The following is a 21,360-nucleotide window of genomic DNA, read 5'->3' on the forward strand; positions in this document are numbered from 1 at the left end:
TAATAGGGGCAGGGGAGTGAAGATCCTTGGGAAGGTATGAGGGCCCAGCCTTGGGTGTGGTCACCATTGTGTTGCTAAAAAGACTGTATTCTAAAAGCATTTCTGTACTTCAAAATAACCAAAGCAAGTTATCAGTGCTGATCAAATATGCACCCTTTCAAGAACAAAGGTATTTTGTGCCTTTGAAATGCATTTCTAAGTATAAAGGTCCGTTCTAATGGTCATTCCAAAAAGTCCCTTCACACCATATATTGGTCTTTAAACTGCTAATAGCAGCAGTGGGGCGGAGAATTAAACTCCTTGCCTGCACAATCCCCCAATTTACACTTTAGAGACAGACTCAGAGCAGAAATTCAACAGGAGCAAACTTAAGTGGGTAGCCCTGTTAGTCTGCAGCAGAACAGCAGGATCTGAGTGCGGTGGCACCCTGGAGACCCACAAGATTTTCAGGGCGTGGCCCTTCAAGGATCAGAGCTCCCTTCTTTTGAAGGTCTCCAAGCGCCATTGGACTCCAATCCTCCAGTTCAACAGGGGCAGGTTTCCCATGGAGATGTCCCTGCACCAACCTTTGCTCACTGAACTTCTGACTTTTGTGCAACTATTAAAAGCACTGCAGGGATTTTTATTTTTAAAGAAAATGCAAGGAACTCTCAAGGAGAGTGAGAAACGTATGCAAGAGCGCTGTGTATTACCTGCTGGCTGTAGCCAGATCATCTGGTATGCTACGAAACGGATTTCATTATTGGAGTGTGGGCTCCAGTTGAGACTGCTGCCAAGTGCAGATTTACAGAAAGAAGTTCGAAAGGAAAGACAGCAGATAAAGTCATGCCGGGGATATCATGGGCTTCACCTCCCACAACCAGGGACACTGACATATTTGCTTGTTATATCCCCCCTCCAACAGTAAAGGACATTTTGGTGCTTGAAAAGTCCGATTTGCAGTGCCCCCTGTACACAGGTTACAAGCCACCAAGGTGTTCTCTTGTAGGAGCCTTGCTGAAGTGAGGGGGAGAAGTGAAGGGGCCCTTCAGGGCAGGCAGCTTGGTCAACACGCTTGTTCTTGGCTGCCAGTGGCCCTCCTAGGAACTTTCCTGGAAAGGTAAAGAGCGAGCCTGCCCCACCTGATTTTGTGGGTTAACAAAGAGCAGGCATTCATCTCCTGATTCAAGTGGAGTGCAGCCCTGTTAAGGAAGCCGGCCCAGTTTTGCAATGGAGGTGGCTACTTCCCTGGTGTTTCCAGATGTTGCCTTCTCCTATGGGTCTTTATAAGGTGAGGGGGGGATGTTAAGGGAGGCAGTATGAACAACAGAACTTTTCATAGAATCATAGGGTTGGAAGGAACCTCTAGGGTCATCTAATCCAGCCCCCTGCACAATGCAGGAAATTCACAACTATGTCCCCTCCCCACACCCCCAGTGACCCCTGCTCCCTAGCCAAACAGGCCTGGGGAAAATTGCTTCCTGGCGATCAGCCTTACCCTGGGCATGTAAGAAGGGGGACACGAGAACTAAGAACGGATGTAACCCTTCCTGCCCTCCCTCTCATGATCTGCCTTTCCAGAAACAGCACAAGACCAAGGGAAACCCAAATGACCCAGGGGCTGGAGCATATTCCCTGCAAGCAAAGCTAAAGAATTGTGTGTGGGGGGGAGCTTTTTAGTTTAGGGAAAAGGGGACATGAAAGAGGTTTATCTGACAATGCATGGGGAGGGTGGTAAAAGGGATGAGAGGGAACTTTTCCTCCCTCGCCCTTAATCCTAGACCTCAGGAGCAACCAGATGGGCATCAGGAGAAAGGAAAACCAGACAAAAGAAACAACAATTTTTGTGACTGACTTGCGGAACTCACTTCCACAGGATGTAGTGACAGCCACTAACTAAGAAGGCTTTGAAAGGTAGGAGGGGTAGGTCTGTCATCGGCTATGATGCTGGATGGCTAAATGGGCCCTCCATGCAAAGAGGCAGTCTAGCTGCGAATGCCCATTGCTGGAGCAGAGCAACATCTGAGTGGACTTTGGCCTCTGAGGTCCATCTTCTCAGCCTTCTGGACATCTGGGTATCCATTGCAGCAAGTAAGGTGGTGCTCCAGGGTGGGCCTCAGTGTGATCCAGTAGGGCCCAGAACGCGTGTTTGTGCCTGGGGAAGAAACTCACCGTGCTGCCTCCCAGATAATGCTCTGCCTTTTAATAATACCACAAAATCTCCTCCTAGAGGGGTTGCAGACTGATGAAGGCTAGGTAAAACAAATCCAAAGTCCAGTGGTGTTTAAAGACTCGCAACATTTATTCCAGCACGAGGAGTCAGGGCTCAGTTCTTCAGATGCTGAGAGGCCAAATGTTGGCGCTGGCTGTGAGCCGGAGTCGGCCAGAGGTGACTCCATATTGGCTTGTGTTCCGCCATATGCCATGTGAGCAGTCTTTAGGCAGGGCAAGCGGACAGGCTCCTCTCTATCTGCCAGCCCTTTAGGCCTCAAGATAAGGAGTAATTTAATTTTCCACGATGGGGGGAAAGGGGTGGGGGAGGCTGTCAGGGCTGAATGCGGCTCTCTGTGACAGAGGAGAGTCTCTTCTGCTGCCTCAGGCTACGGCCGACCTGCATTTCTACACCTGGTCATTAAAGGCCCCTGTTCCCCCCAGGCCAGCCCCTGCCACTGGAGAGGAGGGGTCCCCTTCTTATCTCCTCACACGGCTGAAGGACAAAACAGATAGGTAACACAATGAGATGGAGACAGACAAGCTCTACAGCTCAGGTTACCAAGAAAGCAGTACATAAATAAATGTGCAGGTGATTTCTTCTGGTTTGTCCTCGCGGCCTATTATCCCTTTGACTCCCATTTACAGAGGGAGAAACTGAGGTCTGAAGAATTCCCTTTAATACTCCAGAAGTGTAGCCGTGTTAGTCTGTTGCAGGAAAAAGAAACAGGCATCTAAGGGAACGATCCTAAGTAGGTCCACTTAGAATTAAGTCCCATTTTATTCAGGGCTTACCTGCTAATACACAATACTCTGCATCTGCTAATACACAGTTTGCTGAAAGCTGGATGATATGTCTGGAGTGGAGTAGGAGATATAGTCTTGACTCTTGAGGAGTTATCCGTGTTAGTCTGTAGTCGCAAAATAGTAGAGTCCAGCAGCACGGTCAGATGCATCTGACGAAGAGAGCTGTGGTTCTCGAAGGCTTATGCTACAATAAAGTTGGTGAGTCTTCAAGGTGCTACTGGACTCTTTACTATTTTTAGTGCTGAATCTTGACACTGGCAAATCTCTGCTGCCTCCAAGGGGGCTTTTGCAATTCTACTGGACCCGTCCTTTTGTACTCCTGTGGTGCCATGTTGTTGAAGGGGCCCTCCTGCCCTATGGTCTCAGACTGCACGCTCATAATAATAAGCTTCCTGTGTTCAGGCCTTACAATAGCCCTGCGCAGTAGGCCAAGACTATTTTAGTCCCATATTGGGGAAGGCCGGTGGTGTCTGAGAGTGGGGTCAGCTTCCGTAAGGCTGTCTATTGAGCTTGGGGCAGAGGCAACGTTTGAGCTCGGGGACTTTTGGGACCTCAGCCTATTCTCTTACCTTCTTGCTGTGTGCCTGTTCCCAAACACAAAAAGTTTTACAAAAATTGTGTCATTCTCATCACAAATATCATCTGCTTTCCTGTAGCTAGGAACTTTGATGCTGTGTTTGTCTCTTGTGGAAAGGATACAATATCCAGATTGGTGCAGAATGTCACTAATTAGCTGTGCAAGAAAGGAAGAGTGTGTGTGCACTTGTGCGCACAGGGACCTAAGGTGCTCTGTGCACAAGTGGAAGCACCAGATCTGTTTCCGGAGATGCTGTTTGTTTGGGGCTGTCCTCTATGGCATGTTTAGTTTAATGATTAACACAACCCCAAGACTGGCCTGTAAGTGCTACTTAGTTGACTCTGACCGGTTACTGGTCAGCCCACCCCTCCTGGTTACTGTATACTCTTCCTGCGCCTACCTAGTGGCTTACACGTTCATCCTTTGCTTCCTCCAAAGAGCTCAGGGAAACCAGCCTGGGAGGTTTCTGTTTTTACTCCCATCCCTGGGGACCCTGAGTTGTTTAATGCAATCACTTTCTCAGCTCCTCTGGTCTCCCTGCCGCCAAGTCTTTTCTGGGCAACTCTCTTGACTCCTAGCCAGCTTCATTGCTGTTAAACATTCATCAGGCAGCCTTCTGGTGTGCAGTATGTCTGTTTGGACCCACCTCAGGGCAGGAGGATGCAAAGTCATTATACGATCCCCGTCCCAGATGATGGGGAAACTTGGGGGGACTTGCGGCTCAGTCTGAGCAGGAAATGGCTGTTGGAGTGACTCATTTGCTCGAGAGCAAGCCCCTTTGGATCTCTCCAATCACTGCATCTCCATACTACAGGAGAAGGCCTGGGCCTGTTGAGTTTCTGCCTGCCACGAAGCTGTTGAAGGCAGTCTGTAATTCTGTCCAGTCTTTCTCAGTGTACCAGTCAGAACGGGAACTGGGGCTTTATGAGCGGTGTTTGAGGGAATTGTGGCCTCCTGCATATATGTGCAAGAGGCCACAATTTGAATGTCAGGCGCATGGATCAGGGAATTCTGTTGTCAGTTAGATCCAGAGGAGTTAGCCGTGTTAGTCTGTTGTAGCAAAATAGATGCATCTGACGATGAGAGCTGTGATTCTCGAAAGCTTATGCTACAGTAAAGTTGGTTGGTCCTAAAGGTGCTGCTGGACTCTTTTCCATCTTCAGTTAGTGCTTTGTATTCCCCCCCTCCCCCCGGGCCTACACCCCAGAACAGGCTTCTAGGCTGAGGCTGCAATGGGAGCCAGTCCCATTGAAATTAGTAAGAATTACTTCTAAGCAAATATGAGTAGGACTGATTGGCTCCAGATCGAGCCGGAGGAGCCGCTAGTCACCCCTCCTCCTTCCTCCCCCTCCTCCACAACCCACCCATGCAATCTGGATCACTGCGGATCAAATGAAGGAGAATGAGGACCGACCTGATCCAGCCCTCGGGCTGAACATTCCCTGGATGGCCCTGAGGGGCCCACCACAGCCCAAAGGGACGGACCCCCTCCCAGCCTGCCCCACCTGCATGTCAGAGGCCTCCTTGATCGACGCGTCTTCCTGATACCCCTCAGCAGACAATGCCCCGGCGCCCACCTCCCTGGGAAGTGCCAGCCACTCTTTCGCTGGGCTGGGGAACAAACCTGCCCATCCCATGGGGGAAAAAACCCCCTCTTTTGTTCCGGGAATGACCCCAACTCCTCCTGGCTCCCGGGCCCTGGGCTTGCTGCCCTCTGAAGAGCTCCAAAATACAGGCCGCAACCGAGAGTCCGAGCACCTTTGCATTTATTAGATTTCTATCCCGCCCTCCCCGCGAGCAGGCTCAGGGCGGGTCACAACAACACGAAAACATACACGATACAGTCTACGCATTAACACGATTTAAAACAATATTTAAGCCATCGATATCAACACTAACACATACAAAGAGGCGTCTGCGATCAGATTAAGGCCGATTCTGCCCTAAAGCAGCCGGCAGATAAAAATCTTGCCCTGGGAAATTCCTCCCTCGTCACGCATCAAATCCGAGGCTGCCTCTGCGGCCCCGACGGGGCAGCTTCTGTCTTCCCCCGCCCCCCCCATCGCATCGCATCGCATCGGGCAGCTCAGCCCAGCCCTGGCCCCGGAGAATCGCACCTGTCGCCCAGCGTCCCGTTTGCGCCCTGCTCAGAGGTCTTCTGCACATGTTCAGAGACACTCTGCTTTGGGATCCCCGGAACGGACTTGCTGGGAGGGGGGGGGCAGCCGGGGAATGGCACGCGGCCCCTTTAAGGACGCCGGCCCGCTGGGAAACTCCCGGAGGAGGAGGGGAGGGGGCTAGATGTGCATATTCATGAGCCGGGGCGGGGCGGGGCGGGGCGGGCCCGGGAGGCGGGCGGGGCATAAATAGGGGCCGGCTCCCCCCGCCCTCCTCTCCCTTGCAGCAGAGCGCGGCTCGCAGCGGAGCATCTTCCCGCCGCCCGCCTCGCCTCTCCTCGCCCGCCGCAGCGCCGCTCGCCTCGCCATGGCCGTGGAGAAGGAGAAGAAGACCTGCGGGCAGCTCATGGGCGAGTGGAAGGAGTTCGTCTGGAACCCGCGCACGCACCAGTTCATGGGCCGCACCGGCAGCAGCTGGGGTGAGCGGGCGCGGGCGGCGCCGACCTGCCTCCGCCGTCGGGGCTGAGCGGCGAGACGCTCCCGGGGCTGCTCCGGCCGCGGGATTATTGCGGGGGGGGATTAGCGGATTAGGGGGGCGGGGGGAGAGAACCGGGATAGCCCCCGGATCAGAGCAGCGGGGTGGGGGGCCCGAGTTTCTGGCAAGCTGGGCCCCCATTCGAGGGGGGCTTCTGCAGCTCTGGCTGGTGCGGGGGGGGGGGGTTATGGAGGTGGGGGGCGATGAAGGAAGATCTTTTTGGAATAGCTCGGGGGGGGGGAGCCGTGGCGAGGATGCTGCGGGGAAGGCGAGCCCGTGTGCTTCGGGGCTTGCCGGAGCCGGGCCTCGAGGGTCTTGGCAGTTCTGGAGGGCTGAGAGGAAGGCGGTGGCTTTTCCGCGGCTTCGGGGGGGGGGGGAGTTAAAATGCCTCCCCGTTTGCTGTCCGTGGGGAAGCCCCGGTCCCGTGCGCTGCGAGGAATGCCTACGGGGGGCGGGGGGGAGGTCCTAAGAAACCCTTAATTTTGCCCCCCTCCTAATACAGTCCTGGCTTGGGCGGTGGGTGGGTGGGTGTCCAAGCCTCGCTTAAGGGGGGGGGTTAAAATTCAGGGGGGTGTTGGAGAATTTGCGAGGGGCGAGTTCCGGCCCTAAAAAGGGACCCTGCGGAGGAGGGGGCGAGATCTCCTACCACTGGGGCTCTAGACCCAGCCGCAGCCTGTAGGAGAGCGGGGGGGGGGGGCTGTTAAAATGGGGTTGCGTTTAAAGAATGACTGCAAGGCCACTTCGGAGCTGGACGGGGGGGCGTTAAAGAAATGTCTATTAAAAATCTGGTGTGTGTGTGGGGGGGGAGCGCTTTAACAGGGTTCCTGTTGCCTTTCGGTTGAAGACTTACTGCTTCAACTGAGAGGTAGCTTGAATGTTAAAATGGGGGGGGGGGGAGAGATATCAGAAGCTGTCATTGCTGGTTCGGGAGTAAAAAGTGTGGAAGGAGATCTGAAGAAATGGGGTGGGGGGGGGTGGCTGAGAGATATAAGGCAGTTAGCCATGATGGCTGCCTTGGTGAACCCAATGTAGGCCTAAGATGTTATGCGGGGGGGGGGGGCACACAGATGCCGAGTGGTCCTGCATTTAGCAGAGGGGTTCCAAAGAGGAATAAGGAGGAGCTGAAAGGGAGGTCCCGAGCTTGCCCAGGACTGTTTCTTGAAGCTCCTGTTTTTTGGGGAGGGGGGGGTGTCCTCCGCTCAACCCACTTAGTGATGCAGAAAAAGGTGCTTTTTTGCTAGAGCAGACTGGAAAGTAGGTCATTCCTCCCTTTCTGCCGAGTTAGCCTCAGAGCCCCCTCCCCCACCACCCACCCTGTCTGTCAACAAGCCCCCCCTGCCCTGGAGGGGGGGGGCTTAGCTAGTTGCTGCTTCTGTCTTTCCTTTGGTCCCGCATCTCTTCCAATACATCTCCTGTCCCTAACTGAATATGTTCCCCATTCCAAAATTTGACATTGATTTGCTTGCAAGCTTCCAATACGCCCCCCCTCCTCTATCTCATGCCCCAGTATCTGTGTCTCCCCGTTTCTCTTTCCCAGCCTCTGTCTCCATGGCAGTCTTTGCAAGCTCCAAAATGTGCTTTGAACATGGCCTCCTTCCTCCCTTCCCTTGATCTTTAAACTCCTAACGTGTAGATTTCTCCCTCTCTTTCCCAAGCGCCCCCCCCCCAGCAATATGGCCTTGCTTCTTGCATCCTGGGAGGGTATCGAACCCTAGGGAGAGCTGGACTCTCTATCCCCTACAGACTTCTTGTTCCCCCCACCCCAGTTGCCTGCTGTAGGCTGCAAAGGAGTGGGGGAGGGCAACTGGGAAGGTGAAGATTTCAGGTGGCTGAAATTGGGGAGGGGCCCTAAAATTCAATCTTTCCATGTGGGGAAAATTATTTTGCATTGAAAGATGCCCCTTGGTCTCCTCTTCCTTCCTCCTGCAACCTTTGACCTCTTCCCCCAAATCCTTTTGCACCTCTTCTGCACATCTCCTGCCCACCTTTGTAATCTGTCAGGCATTGGCAAAATTGCTGCAGCTCTAGGCATCTGCCTTCCTTTTTTCTTGGCCAGAGGGGGACGGGTAAAGGGCTGTTGCATTTCAATATTAAGACAGACCTTCCTCGATCACCTTTCCTACACAGGCGTAAGGTGTGCTTTTCTTTCTCCCCCTCCATTCCTCCCCACCTCTTAGACAGACAGTGTCTCTTATCATAATTTATGGCTCTCCCTGCTTTGTGGCCTCTGAGCCTGTGTGTGTGCTGGGGATGGGGTGGGGGTTGGCAGAGGATTTACTTTTAGTCTGACTTGCGTTTCCCTGCAGAGGGCATGGCTGCTCCCTCGCCCCACTGCAGTAGCTTAGACTGATGGGGAGGGGGGGAGGCCAACATTGGTCAGCCCTTGCCGGCTTCCTTCTCTGTTTGGCTGGGGGTTCGGTTGGTTTTGGCATTAGAGAAAGAGCAAGTGTGGGGTGGGGAGGGGGGAGGAATTGGCGCAGGCTTGGCCCGGTCTTATGCATATGCAGCTAGCGGTGGGAAAGGAGGGCTTATTCTTTGGAGGTGCGGCATGGGGCAGGATCGCTGGTTGGGTGCTGCAGTGCCCCTATTATTTGTTCAAAGAAATTTGATTGATAGATGAATATTGCCCCATTGAGCATAGAGGCAAATGATCTTGAATCTCAGATAGACCCAGCACGCATCGCCTGGGCTGAGCAGGTGGAGAAGGGAAGGAAGGGTGAAGTAGGAGTTATGGTGCAGGGCAAAGACTCTTGAAGGAGATTTTAGAACTGGATTCTGCTCAGGTTTGGCCAGTGAGAAGGGTGGGTTGGAGATGGGGTGGCATAACTGTTGAAAGTCTCTAGGGGTGTCTAAATGAGGTTTGGGGGGTGGGTAGTATTTTGTGAGATGCTGAAAATTGAGAGCTGTGGGTGGCCAGAAGGGAAAGGGCTCATTTGCGGGAGTGAGGTCTGGTGAAGATTCATCTCTTAGGGAGGTGGCTAAAAGGTGATGTTTGGGGGTTTGGAATAGGGTGCCTAGAAAGAAAATCTTGGGATTATTTGCAGCACCTTAAAGACCTTTTATTGCTTCCGAGAGTCAGAGCTCCCTTCCTCAGGTGACAAAGGAGCTCTGACTCCCGGGAAGCTCATACCCTGGAACTACCTTGATCCCAGGTGCTCTACGTTAGTATGACTATGGGAGCCAGTGTGGTATAGTGGTGGGAGTACTGGAGTAGGATCTGGAAGACACCAGTTTGATCCCTCGCTCCTCCATAGAAGTTTGGAGTGTGATCTAGGCCCAGTCACATGCTTTCAGCCTAACCTACCTCACAGAGTTGTTGTGTGTGGGGAAAAATAGGAGTGGAGAATAGTGTAAGTTGTTTGGGTTCCCCCATTGGGGAGAATTGGGTATAAATAAAGTAAATATTGTGGCCTTCGCATGTCAGCTGAACTTCTGCCTTTGTAATCTTTTGGGATGAATGTTTTGGAAGCTGTAGTTAATGGGAGGGGGGGTAGCTGGGGGGTCCAAAGTACTACCATCAGGCTCTGGAGAACGTAAAACATTTCAAAGTAGCCTGCTAGTTTGTTTTTATCTCCCTTAAAATTGCACCTGGTTTAGTTGAGGCGCACACCTATGACATGCAGGTTCTCTGGAAATCATTGAGTCATTTTAACACAGGGAGATGGCTGAACTAATTCAGTCTGTGGGCAGTTTTTTACAATTAATATTTGGATTTCTACAAATTTACTCCTGATACTGAGAAATTGCCCAATGCATTTCAATACTTTTTAAATTTGGTTCTGGGTGAGATACTGACTGCTGGTGTTTGCATAAGATAGTAATAGGAGAGAACTGGATGGCTGTCTGTTTTCAGGTTGCGTAGCCTATTGAGTTAGGTGTTGCAACCTGAATCTGGGAGGGTCAGATACTTGTTCCTACCCAGGAAATCTGTGGTTGCTTTAGACTAGTAATTTCCTTTCGGCCTCCATTCCCTGGACTGTAGAATAAGAGTGATGACCTATTTCAGTCACTACACTGCTAACACTGCACTCAGCCATTTAACCAATTCTCTTAACACTGGTGCTTTTGGGAGAGAGCGTGTGTGGATGGTAAGGCCTGGGTGTAAATGTGGACTAAACTTTAAATCTATGAGGCTCTGCTCTATCCCTGTTAACTTTGGGAGGGGGGGGGGAATAAGGTCAACTCCCAAACATTGAGATGGGCTTCAGAAAGATTAGAGAGTGATTTTTCTGAAGATAATTTGTGAAACATTTTGCCAGTTGATTGCTTTCCTGATGATACACACAAGGTTGTCACGGGCCTTCTTTTGTCTTCCATCTTTTTCTCCACTGTAAATGGATCAAGATTATATCATAGATTAGGCTGTGGGTGGGTGCGTGACTACCTTGGGTATCCTCACATTTCTCAAGGAGGCTTGGATGAAAGATTTTTTTTAATGGCTTATCCGTTTGGCTTTAAGTGAGTGATTAGAATTTCAATGTTTGCATATTGCAGTCTCAAGCGAAGGACCCTGGATTCTCTCACCCCTTCTTTGCCATTGTTTTCTCCTTTGAAATGCCTCCCTTGTGTGTGTGCGCCTGCCCTCAAGGGTCTTTGGGAGATTCCATGCCATCCCTTGTAGATACAAGCAAGGAGTTTTTCTCAGAAAATCCTGTCAAGTAAGGAATGACCTTGTCTGTCAGGCAACCAAAAGAGCATGAAACAGTGGCCATATTCCAAGTTCTGTTACTTTTATTTCTGTATCCCTTGGGCCTGGAGATGCCATTTTACCTGCAGAAGTGTTTCCTGGTGTGTGTACTTCTTGCTTCCCTGGTTTTTCTCCAGGAAGAAGAGATACTTCAGAAGACCCTAGAAGGGCCTTTGGGTCTGCAGGGAGGGTCCATCTGGAAAAAGCTCCCCTGTCGTGGCAGGATGCTTGGCTATGAACCTCCAAACATTACCCCTGGCAGCCATTGTATGGTGGTGTCCACTAGCATTTCTCAAAATCCCAGAGGTGCCTCCTGTCTTTGGGAGAGTTCTTTCCCTAAAAAACTGCCCCTCATCAGGTTTTGGCAACTGTGTCCCCACATCTGCCTTTGTTTATGATCTTTTTCTCCGACTTCTCTATCACAGCCACCATCCCATGAGGTAGGCTAGTATGAGAGGGTAGTTGACCTGAAGTCACCCAGTAAGCTTCGATGGCCAAGTGGGGAGTCTCTCTAACACTGTCCCCCACAACAAAATTATGTGGAAGAGGAAGTAGGAGAGCTGACTATGTGGGTTCACCAAGTAGCAAAAGAAAACTTTTCAGTACCTCTTAGTATGAGAGGTTGATATTGGGAACAGTGGTGTTTGAACGCTATTGGGACAGGGGCTTGCTTTGTGTACACACGGGCGTAGGTAATCTTAGCGGAGAGGCTGCATTGAATATTAATAATTTACTAGTAATTAAAATTGGATGTATTTGCATGTCATGTAAGCGGGAAGTTAGGGGGAAACTGCTACTTGGAGTTGAGCAAGGGTGATGTTGGAGCTCAGCGGTTTCCTAATCTTCTCATACAACAGGGAGCAGTGTGGGAGTAAGCCAGCATTCCATTGGGGATGGCAAAATGGATACTCCAGGGAGTGGCTGTTGCAAGACAAGACAAGAGTCTTCCTCATTGTTCCTTTGTCCCTACCCAAATGTCACACTTGGTACTGCCCCATCCTGCAGTGACTACTTCTGCCCCGTAACGCTTTCCACATATTTCAAGATGCATTTCAAATCCATTCTGCAATAGTGAAGGAAAGGCACATGGCACATCCTTGAGGGGCCTTTGCGATTCCACATTTGAGTCTTGTCATGGAACGTGGGGTTGAGGTTTGGATTGGAGGCCTGGTCCGAAGGGACCTCTGCCCTAACAAAAACATTCAACTCCCTTACCCAGAGGCAGAGGAGTTAGCTGTGTTAGTCTGTGGTAGCAAAATCCAGAGGGGAGTCCTGCTTTCCAGCTCTGTCCACTTCTGTGCACATTCCAAAAGTTAAGAGTCCAGTAGCACCTTTAAGACTAACCAACTTTATTACAGCATAAGCTACAATATTCCTCTGACAAAGAGAGCTGTGGTTCTTGAAAACTTATGATATAATAAAGTTGTTTAGTCTTAAAGGTGCTACTGGACTCTTTACTATTTTGCAACTACAGACTAACATGGCTAACTCCTCTGGATCTATTGCAAAAGTTAGTGGTTGTGTTCCTTCCCGAGGAGCTTGGGAATTTCTGGTACTTCCCATTCATCACATCCCTAAGCCCAGAGGGTCTAGAGTTGGCACGTTCCAGAGAAGTGTTGGTGCTATGGAGAGGGGATAGGTTAAAGGTTCAGTGCAGAGGTACCTCCGGCCATGGATAATTCAGTTTATCTTATTGTTGAACCACTTGGGATCTCTAGAGAATATGAGGGGGGAGCACCCTCTCAGATTTCCTTTCCCCTTCAATCATCTAATTAAATTGGCACAAAGCCCATCTTGCTAATGAGGTTGGTGCCAAGGGCAAAGATGTGTGTGGGGGAGGGAGGGAGGGGGGCAGATAATACAGTTGACTAAAACTAATGTATATGATCAGGGGACTTTGGAAAGGGTTTTTAGGACCAGAAAACGGCATTCTGCTGCCTTTTGGCAGCAGAGATTCTCGGGCTGGGCTGGGGAGGAATTAACAGAGCTTCTGTGCTGTTGGGGAGGTGCTAGTGGTTGGACAGGGTAAGGCAAATTTGAGTGGGTAAGAGGTGGCTGCCTTTGTGGGCTGCTCTGTGGCTGCACTGCTTGACTTCCTTTCCCATCTCTCCTCCACAGCTCTAATTCTGCTTTTCTATCTGGTGTTCTACGGGTTTCTCACTGCCCTCTTCACACTCACAATGTGGGTGATGCTGCAGACGGTGGATCCAAACATCCCCAAGTACCAGGACCGCCTTGCTATCCCAGGTAAGGACTTGCCATGCTTCCACTCCACCCTGGGGAGTTAGATACCTTGCATCTTTCCCAAGCGCCCATGCACGTGCTGGTCTTATCCGTTGTTGGGTGGTGAGCTTCTCAGAGACTGCTGTGCCAGGTTCCTGTTGGTCACCAACGAGGCCCTCCATGGTAACAGGCAGCACAGATTTAATAATGGAAGATGCTGAGGCCTGCTGGGGGGTGGGAAGCACTGCATGTCGGTTTCAGCCCCAGTTTGCCAAGAAACCTCTGAAGCTCAGGTGTTTGGAGCATTTCTCAATGGGGAAAGCACTCTGGACCTGTTCAAAAGAGTAAAAAATCCAGTAGCACCTTTAGGACTAACCAACTTTATTGCAGCATCAGCTTTCGAGAACCACAGCTCTCTTCGTCATATTCAACTTTATTGTAGCATAAGCTTTTGAGAATCACAGCTCTCTTCATCAGATGCATCGCCAGATGCATCTGATGAAGAGAGCTGTGGTTCTCAAAAGCTTATGCTACAATAAAGTTGGTTAGTCTTAAAGATGCCACTGGAGTTTTTCCTATTTTGCAACTACAGACTAACATGGCTAACTCCTGGATCTGGACCTGTTCAAAATCCCTCTTGTCTTCACATCTTCTGAGCCCCAGCTCTGAGAACAAGCACTCTGACTCAAATTAAGCTCTGTGGCTTCCAGGGGGCAAGTTGGGCATTGGCAGATGTGCTGGTTGGTTAGTTGGTCTGGGGGCCTTGAGGAAAGAGGAGGAAGGTGTCATAAACTGTTTATTTCCTTCCCCCCACCCAACATGTTCAGCACAATGTTACATCCTTTCAGCACCCCTGTAAAGTAGATGAATTCATGCAAGACAGATTAAGAGCTAAGAAGGGATTTGAACTCGGGTTTCCCAAGGCCAATCCTTAGCTGGGCTTGTAGAGAGGAGGGACACTGTGCGAGGCCCAGCTGTCACATATGGCCAATAGCATTCAAGAGCGCAGTCGCTTCCTCTTTGCAGAGAATCTTGGGAATTGTAGTTGAGAGTGGGCAGACAAATTGCTGAGTATCATAGCCCTGTCGTCTCAGAACTTGAGATTCCTTCAGGGGATAGGCTATGGCAGCTAAAATAATTTTAGCTTGTCACAGGGGTGCAGTGGAAACATACTGAGGTCATCGAATCTGAGCTTGCCTTGATGCTTCTAATGATGAGTCTATGGTTGCACCAGGCTTGCTTGTTACATTGAATGGAAGAACATCCTGTCTTTGAATCCCAGGGAACAACGCTCACAAGAACCTGGCTGGCCGTTCCTTGTCCAGTCTCATAAAGATCTACCCAGGACTGGTTCTCTGGCTAAGCTTGAGGCAATACAGCAAGGGGAGTTCTGATGCCCTGCTGGGACTCTGTTTGCTCCCCAGCAGCATGGGAGGCAACTGGCATCCCCTCCAGGGCCTGTACCATGCCTGGACTCGGCCTTCAGCTGCACTGGCCCAGGCCAGGATGTGTGTCTGTTGCTTGGGGCTGCAAAATGCCTTGCGCTGTTTGGATCTGCAGACTGATTGAGAGCACTGGGTGATCCCTCTCGGTGAGGAAGGCTGTTTATAAATAAATACCTTTCTATGCTGCCTCACCAGTGGTCCTACTTGAGGCCAGTTTACAAAATAAAACCAAATGAAAACATAGTGACATCCGGCTGTGGCATAAAACTCACAGCTCTGAGGCTGTTCATATACTTAGCGGCAACATTCTTGAGTGCTCAAGAGGCCGAGACGGGTCCATGCATGTGTGGACTGGCCATTCAGCGGCAGGGCTACGGTCAGCTTTGCTGGATGTCTTGTTTGCATGGGATTGGAGTCGGCCTCTGCCTGATTCGAATGCATTCCCTCCTGTCTCCTTCCTCCCAGGCATGATGATCCGCCCTAAAACAGAAGCTCTGGACATCACCTACAATGTGACCAACACGGAATCCTGGGAGAACTACGTGAAGATGCTGAACGGCTTTTTGGAAGGTGAGGCAGGCGTGTTGGTGACCGTCCCCCATGCTTCAATGCCAGCGGCACTAGTGGACAGTTCATGGGAAGAGAAGGAAGTCCCTGTTGTTGTATGATGGGAGTATCGCCCCCCACTCCTCTGCCTGCCCCTCCTCAGTGGACTGCCGCTGGCCTTGGCTGTCAGCGTGTGATTGTCGCCCCCTGGCAGTAGTGAGTGCAAGCAAGCCTGATGCGATAACCAGCAGTACTCCTTCCTGTGTGAAATCCATGACTTTTCTGTCATTGTTTACTGTCAGCTGAGGCACAGTTCGGCGTAAAGAAGAAATGGCAGAGAGATTCAGCTATAGAAAGCCCTTCTCCTTTGCCACATTCCTGCATCAGCACATACAATATCATGTACATGAACTGCTTTGTTTGGATATTCCAAAACTGAAAATATTAAGGAGGGTTGTTGGGCGAAAGCGTCACTGGGATTGTTGGTACAAACTCAATAATTTAATCTGTGTCTATCTCTGTGTTGCATGTACTTCTGGGCTGGATTGCCTGTTTATCTTCTGCTCTCTGGTCTCCTTTGATCTCTGCTTAACTTATATCTGAGTGGTGCCAATCCGTAGTTTCCCATTATTAGGGGGGAAAGCATTTGGATTGTGCCAGTTGCACCTTCAGAAAGGGGTCTAGAACCAAACCTCTCATTAGGAAGGTAAACTAACCTGTTTGATCTCCCACAGTAGAAAGGATTCTATTGTTGTTCTGTGTACTCCAGAGAAACAGCTGTCCTCTAAAAAGGCTCTTCTCTGGTCTTTAGAATCCATTGTTCACACAAGGCGTATAATTAACTCCAGGGAATTGCTGCCCCTGGAAGATGTAGTGATGGCTGGCTTTACAGAAGAGGATGGAATAAGATTAATAAATTAATGTGTGTTGAATCCATTAACAGCCGTCACAGCAAAGGGAGCCTCCATGTTCAGAAACAGAATACCTCTGAATAAAGTTTCTGGGGGGGAACAGTGGGGGAGCCTGCTGGTAGACACTATGCCCTGCTGGTGGGCTTTTTGTGGGGTGTTTTGGCTGGGAGCTACGGGCATAACAGGATTCTGGATCAGTAGAACCTGTAAGGATTTCTCAGAAAAGGAAAATTCAAAACATTTTAGTGGTTCTGAACAATTCTTTTTCCAGATGAGTTGAGTATTGAATGCACCCTGGGGACCTTGAAGCAGAAGCCCCCCCCCCCCCCATAGATACATGTTGGCATTGACCTTCTCAATCTTCTGTTGCAGCTTACAATGATTCCCGGCAAGTGGCCAACAATGAGTTCTGCCCTCCGGGACGTTACTTTGTGCAGCCAGACAACGGGGTGATGAATTACCCCAAGCGGGCATGCCAGTTCAACCGCACCATGTTGGGCAGTTGCTCAGGCCTCGTTGACACCACCTATGGCTACAGGGAAGGCCGCCCATGCATCCTTGTCAAAATGAACCGGGTAGGTTGCCCAGCTGTGGGGAGAGCCCCAAGAGAGGAGCCCGTATTTGTGGGTGTCCCCCCCTCCCAGTTTCAGCTGGGAGCTGGTTCTGGCAACGTGGGTTTCTGTTCATGCTTTGGGTGACTGTAGCACTCGTTGGCACCAGGCAATGCTCCTCAAGGAGCCAGGGCCTACAGTCGCTGACCCCCAGCTTACGGTGTGTCCTGGGTAGAGTGCAGCTCTTTCCCAGGGTGATGCACAGAGACTCCTATAAATGTCGGCCTAGCCCCTCTTCCCCTTTCCTGTTCCTTTCCCCCCCCTTTTGACCAGACTAGGATTAAAATTGTGAGATGGCTGATTCTCTCCGTCCCCTTATTTTTCCAGGTCATCAACTTCTTTGCAGGAGCCAACAAGACCATGAATATTAGCTGCGCAGCAAAGGTAAAACCTGAGATCGCTTTCCATGTGCAGTTTCTCGACTCCCACCTCCCCTTTTTCTTCCACCAACTACTCATTTCATTCTGCTAACGCTCCTTTCTTTTGCTTCCTCTCTTTTAAAACAAAAACCATGTGCCTTCAGAAATTCAGAGCTATAAAGGGGGTAAGGACCTACCTCTGCAAAACACTGGCAGATCATTGTAGCTTATGAAGATGCTGCTCAGTTGGCGCTGCTTTCGGAGATGGTGATAGAATCCAGGAGTCCCCCATCCCGACTGAAGCTTCTAGCCTGAGCAGTCTCCTTCTGCCAGCTGGTTCTCACAGCTAGATTTTGTCCACCAGTACAATAGCAACCTTTTCTGTTCAAAATGACTTGCTCTCCAGTTCCTTTCTTTGCAGTCCCTTGTCCATCCCGCACTATGTCCTTTCTGCTGATGTCCCCCCTCCTGTAGAGAGCTGTAACTTCCATTTCCTTTGAAACACTTTCTCCTCTTCCCTGCCTGTGGATTCCACTAAAATACTTGCCAGTTGCTTTTCAGTAGTGCAGAATATAAAGACGACCAATAGAAGGCTCCTAGCATCAGAAAAGAGTGTAACCTTTACAGGGCTGGTTTTCTGAGATCCCAGCTCGTCTAGTTTCCCTTGCCGTGTCCTTCCATCTTTCTCTATTATATTATAAAATACATATATTTGATATTTGAATGCACAATTTTTCTTTCTCCATCTTTTTTTTTTTTTGGTCAAGGGGAAGAACCCTGCTAAACTTCCCAAAAATACTTGAAACCCAGTTTGGTGCCTGCTCTGGTTTCTGAGATTAGACAGTGCTTGTCCACGTCTTTTCAACCTGGGCTAGAAACTGTTTTCTCTCAATGAAATCTGGGCATGCATTAAGCATAATGAATTCTGCGGCGATCTTGAAATTCTGCCTCTGAATTGGACTCTAGATGGTAGAGTAGCAAAGTTTGCACAGCCCTATTAGATAGTGACTCTTTTTCATTGCTCCTGCCTATTTTCGTCCCTATCCATTTTCTTATTCACTCTATCTTTTCTTTTTCTTCATTTCCATCAACAGACAAAAGGCCTCCTGGAAGAACTAGTAAGAATGTCAGATGGGGTTTTGGGGAGGGCCTTTGGAGGGTGGGGCTGCATGTTGAGGGTGGGGACATTGTGGAACACTGAGGGTTCATAGCCAATGGTAGAAGGGTTGGAAGATAGTGAGGTAGCCAACCAGTGGGGATTGTAGCAGATTTCAGTAATTTTGGGATGAGATGGAGGCGATGGGGGTATTCTGTAACATTATGTATGGTTGTAAAAGGCAGGGGGAAAACTATGATTTGACATGTTCTTTCTCCCAGAAAGAGGAAGATGCCTTGAAACTGGGAGATATCGAGATGTTTCCAGCCAACGGGAATATCGACTTAATGTACTTCCCTTACTATGGGAAACGAGTCCATGTAAGTATCGAACCCAGCAGCTTCCCCAAGTGCATGTTGGGAAATTTTGGGTTGTTCCCTTCCTCCCACGGTGACCCAAACCTGGGACTTGTTTAAATGCTTGGGGAAAGAAGTTGAACTCTACCCAGAAGTTGGGTGACTTGGTGCTGTTACCTTCCAAAGGTAGCAGGGTGAGTGTGTGTACACCACACAGAACTGGGCTAATTCTTTTAGTGGGGTGGGAAAGGGTCTATGGAAACCTGAAGTGGAAGAGCTTTCCCAATAGGAAAACTTCCACCAGGAAGCACCTTTATCTTTTGCTCTAAAACAAGTCCTGTGTGTGCATGCAGCTCCAAGTGAAGTTTTGGTTGAGTGGCCTGATTTTTGTATCACGGCTTTGGATAGATTTTCTGTTCTTGGTGTGTTAGTCCTTCTTGTGGGTTAAAAAAAGGGTGAAAGCTGGTGAGTGGGAGTAGAGCCAAGAAGTGCCGGGGGTGAGAATGACTTCTGCCGTATCTACCAGGCCCCTCACCCTTCTGCCTGTTTCCCCCTCCAGGTAAACTACACACAGCCTGTTGTGGCGGTGAAATTCCTTAACCTCACAGCCAACTTCGACCACAATGTGGAATGCAAAATCAATGCTGCCAACATTGCCACAAACGACGACCGGGACAAGTTCGCAGGGCGTGTCTCTTTCAAGATCCGGGTCGACAGGGAATGAGCTTCTCTTGGCCCCTTCTCCACCCCCCACACACCCAACACCCTCAAAGGCTAACTTTTCTGTAGAGGCTCTGTCCGCTGCCTGGACAGTGCCTAGAAGGGTTGGTGCATTGATGCTGAAGCGATGGTGGGGGTGATGGTGGGGGTGTGGGGCTGGTGGCCATTTCGACACTGCTGCTCATCCGAGGGTCACTAACCTGTGCTACTAGACAATCCCAGCTCCCTCACCCTAAAAGCTGAAGGCTTTGCTTCCCTCCAGCCACCCGTTCTCTGCCCTGGCCTCCTACCCTCTCCCAACATCTGGAATGCTACTCGGCTTGTTCTAACCACATTACTCGCTTCCCCCCTTCCCACCCCACATAAGGTTTGTGGGGGAGCTCAGAGGCTGTGACCCTTCCTTTGAACCCTTCCCAGAGATTTCCTAATATAATAATAAATGTATATAGTTATTTTTTATATATATTAAAAATTAAGGTACTGCTGAGTCCTCTGTATTTTCCTGCTCTCTACACACACACACACACACACACACCCCTTTCCAATCACTTCTGTCTCCTCTTTGCACAACCCCTCTCCCCATCTTTTGTGCCCACTTAGTCTGTCCTAGAAACCTGTTAACTAGCTTCTGTTATGGAGGTTTGGTGCATGGATGTGCTAGGTCATGGGCTGTCGTCTTTTCCTACTGTTCACAAGGAATAGCAGATATTTTGGCCCTGTTGAGCTAATGGCTAGTTAGCCTTGCTGTCTGTTGGAAGCCATTTTGTCTTCCCAAAAAACTTGGGGTTGTCCTAGCAGGCAAAATACTGACGATGGGGTTACAAGCAGCTTCCATTCTGGTAGGTGAGAAGCAAAATGGTTGCTGTCGATGGGCTAAGTTATCAAAGGGAAAAAGTGTCTATTATTAATCTTGACTTGCTTACTGGAGAATGGCAGCCATTTTGTTATTGGCGAGTTCTATCAGCAAGGATGTTGGAATGCTCACCTTTAATGGTGAACGAAGGGGTTTGACCCTACTGGCTGTGGAATACAAGCTTGAAATCATAAAATGGTGCCATCAGACATAAAGACCTAAAATGTCTTCCACCGATGACACCCTGGCTAGCTTGCCATGTATTTTTGATTGTAGGCCACATTTTGGAGAGGTGGCCAAAGGTTTCTCTGAGAGGTGGCCATTTTGATGTTCTCACAAAAGATAATGTCATGGCAGCTTGCTGGTCTTAATTCTTTAAACCCCTACATCCCTCTTTTTCTAATGATCTACTGACTCTTCTTTTCAGTGTACAGTTATTTTAATTTGTTCTTAGAGTGACACTTTGCACTAAGGTAATATTAAAAAAAATAAAACTACTGCCCACCATAGCTGGGAGGGAAATATTGATTAAACCCAGTAATGGTCTCTTGAGCCACCATAATTAACTGGGTGGGGGGTGCTTCTGTAGATCCTTTCCTGCCTGGTCTCTTCCCCCTTCAGTTAATATTTGAGCAAAAAAATCATTTTTGAAAGAAGGTAAAATTTTGGCAACACAGTTTTTTTTCTTTTTAATAAACTTTGTCCTCTAACTTCTATGGCTGCATCTTTGAGAAGTCATTTTGTGCATGAATTGAAGGGAGAACTTAATTCTTGGCTTTTTAACTTTTTTATTTTTTGTTTTTATTTGCAGAATTATTTAATTGCCTGTATCAGATTTACTGTAAAAGATGAGAAATAAAATTTTAAAATCTGGTTTTGTGTTGATTTCTTGAATATGTAAAAAAATTGGGGATTTGTAATAACTGAGATGCTTTTGTGGGGTGCTTGTTTTTGAAGCCTTGCAAGGTAGTGTCAAGGCTAGATTTGTGTCTGTGTGTGGAGGACTCCGCTTGAAGAACACAGCTTGTGTGGTTGGCTGAAAGGGGTTTTAAGCCTGGCTTTAAGGTGGCTTAAAGATGCGAGCTGTGGTGCTGCTAACTTCTGTTAATTAGGGATGTTGGGCCACAGTGGCTGAAGTAAAATACTAGGCCATGATCAATTCTCTGGTTGGTTGCTAAGCAACACAGATGATGGCCGCCCTCCTGCCCTTAGGGCCTGGGCCAGGGTGCCATGTTGCCAGGCCAGTTCATGGTGTTTTGTCTCACTAAGCAAAGTATACCTGGGCCCAAAAGAAGATACCAGTTGACGCCTGTGCCAAATGGCTGGG

General features: G+C 49.4%; 1 protein-coding gene across 1 annotated transcript; it reads left to right on the forward strand.

Annotated features, from left to right (window-relative positions):
- The first annotated feature begins 5,989 nt into the window (after positions 1-5,989).
- ATP1B2 (ATPase Na+/K+ transporting subunit beta 2) lies at positions 5,990-20,906 on the forward strand. The gene is made up of 7 exons (XM_054995199.1): positions 5,990-6,170; positions 13,032-13,160; positions 15,047-15,151; positions 16,411-16,613; positions 16,977-17,033; positions 18,386-18,484; positions 19,020-20,906. Exons 1-7 carry the CDS (start codon positions 6,059-6,061, stop codon positions 19,182-19,184), a joined length of 870 nt encoding a protein of 289 aa, XP_054851174.1. The 5' UTR covers positions 5,990-6,058; the 3' UTR covers positions 19,185-20,906.
- Positions 20,907-21,360: the final 454 nt, after the last annotated feature.

Source organism: Eublepharis macularius, chromosome 12, assembly GCF_028583425.1.
Source record: "Eublepharis macularius isolate TG4126 chromosome 12, MPM_Emac_v1.0, whole genome shotgun sequence".
NCBI classification, from domain to species: Eukaryota; Metazoa; Chordata; class Lepidosauria; order Squamata; family Eublepharidae; genus Eublepharis; species Eublepharis macularius.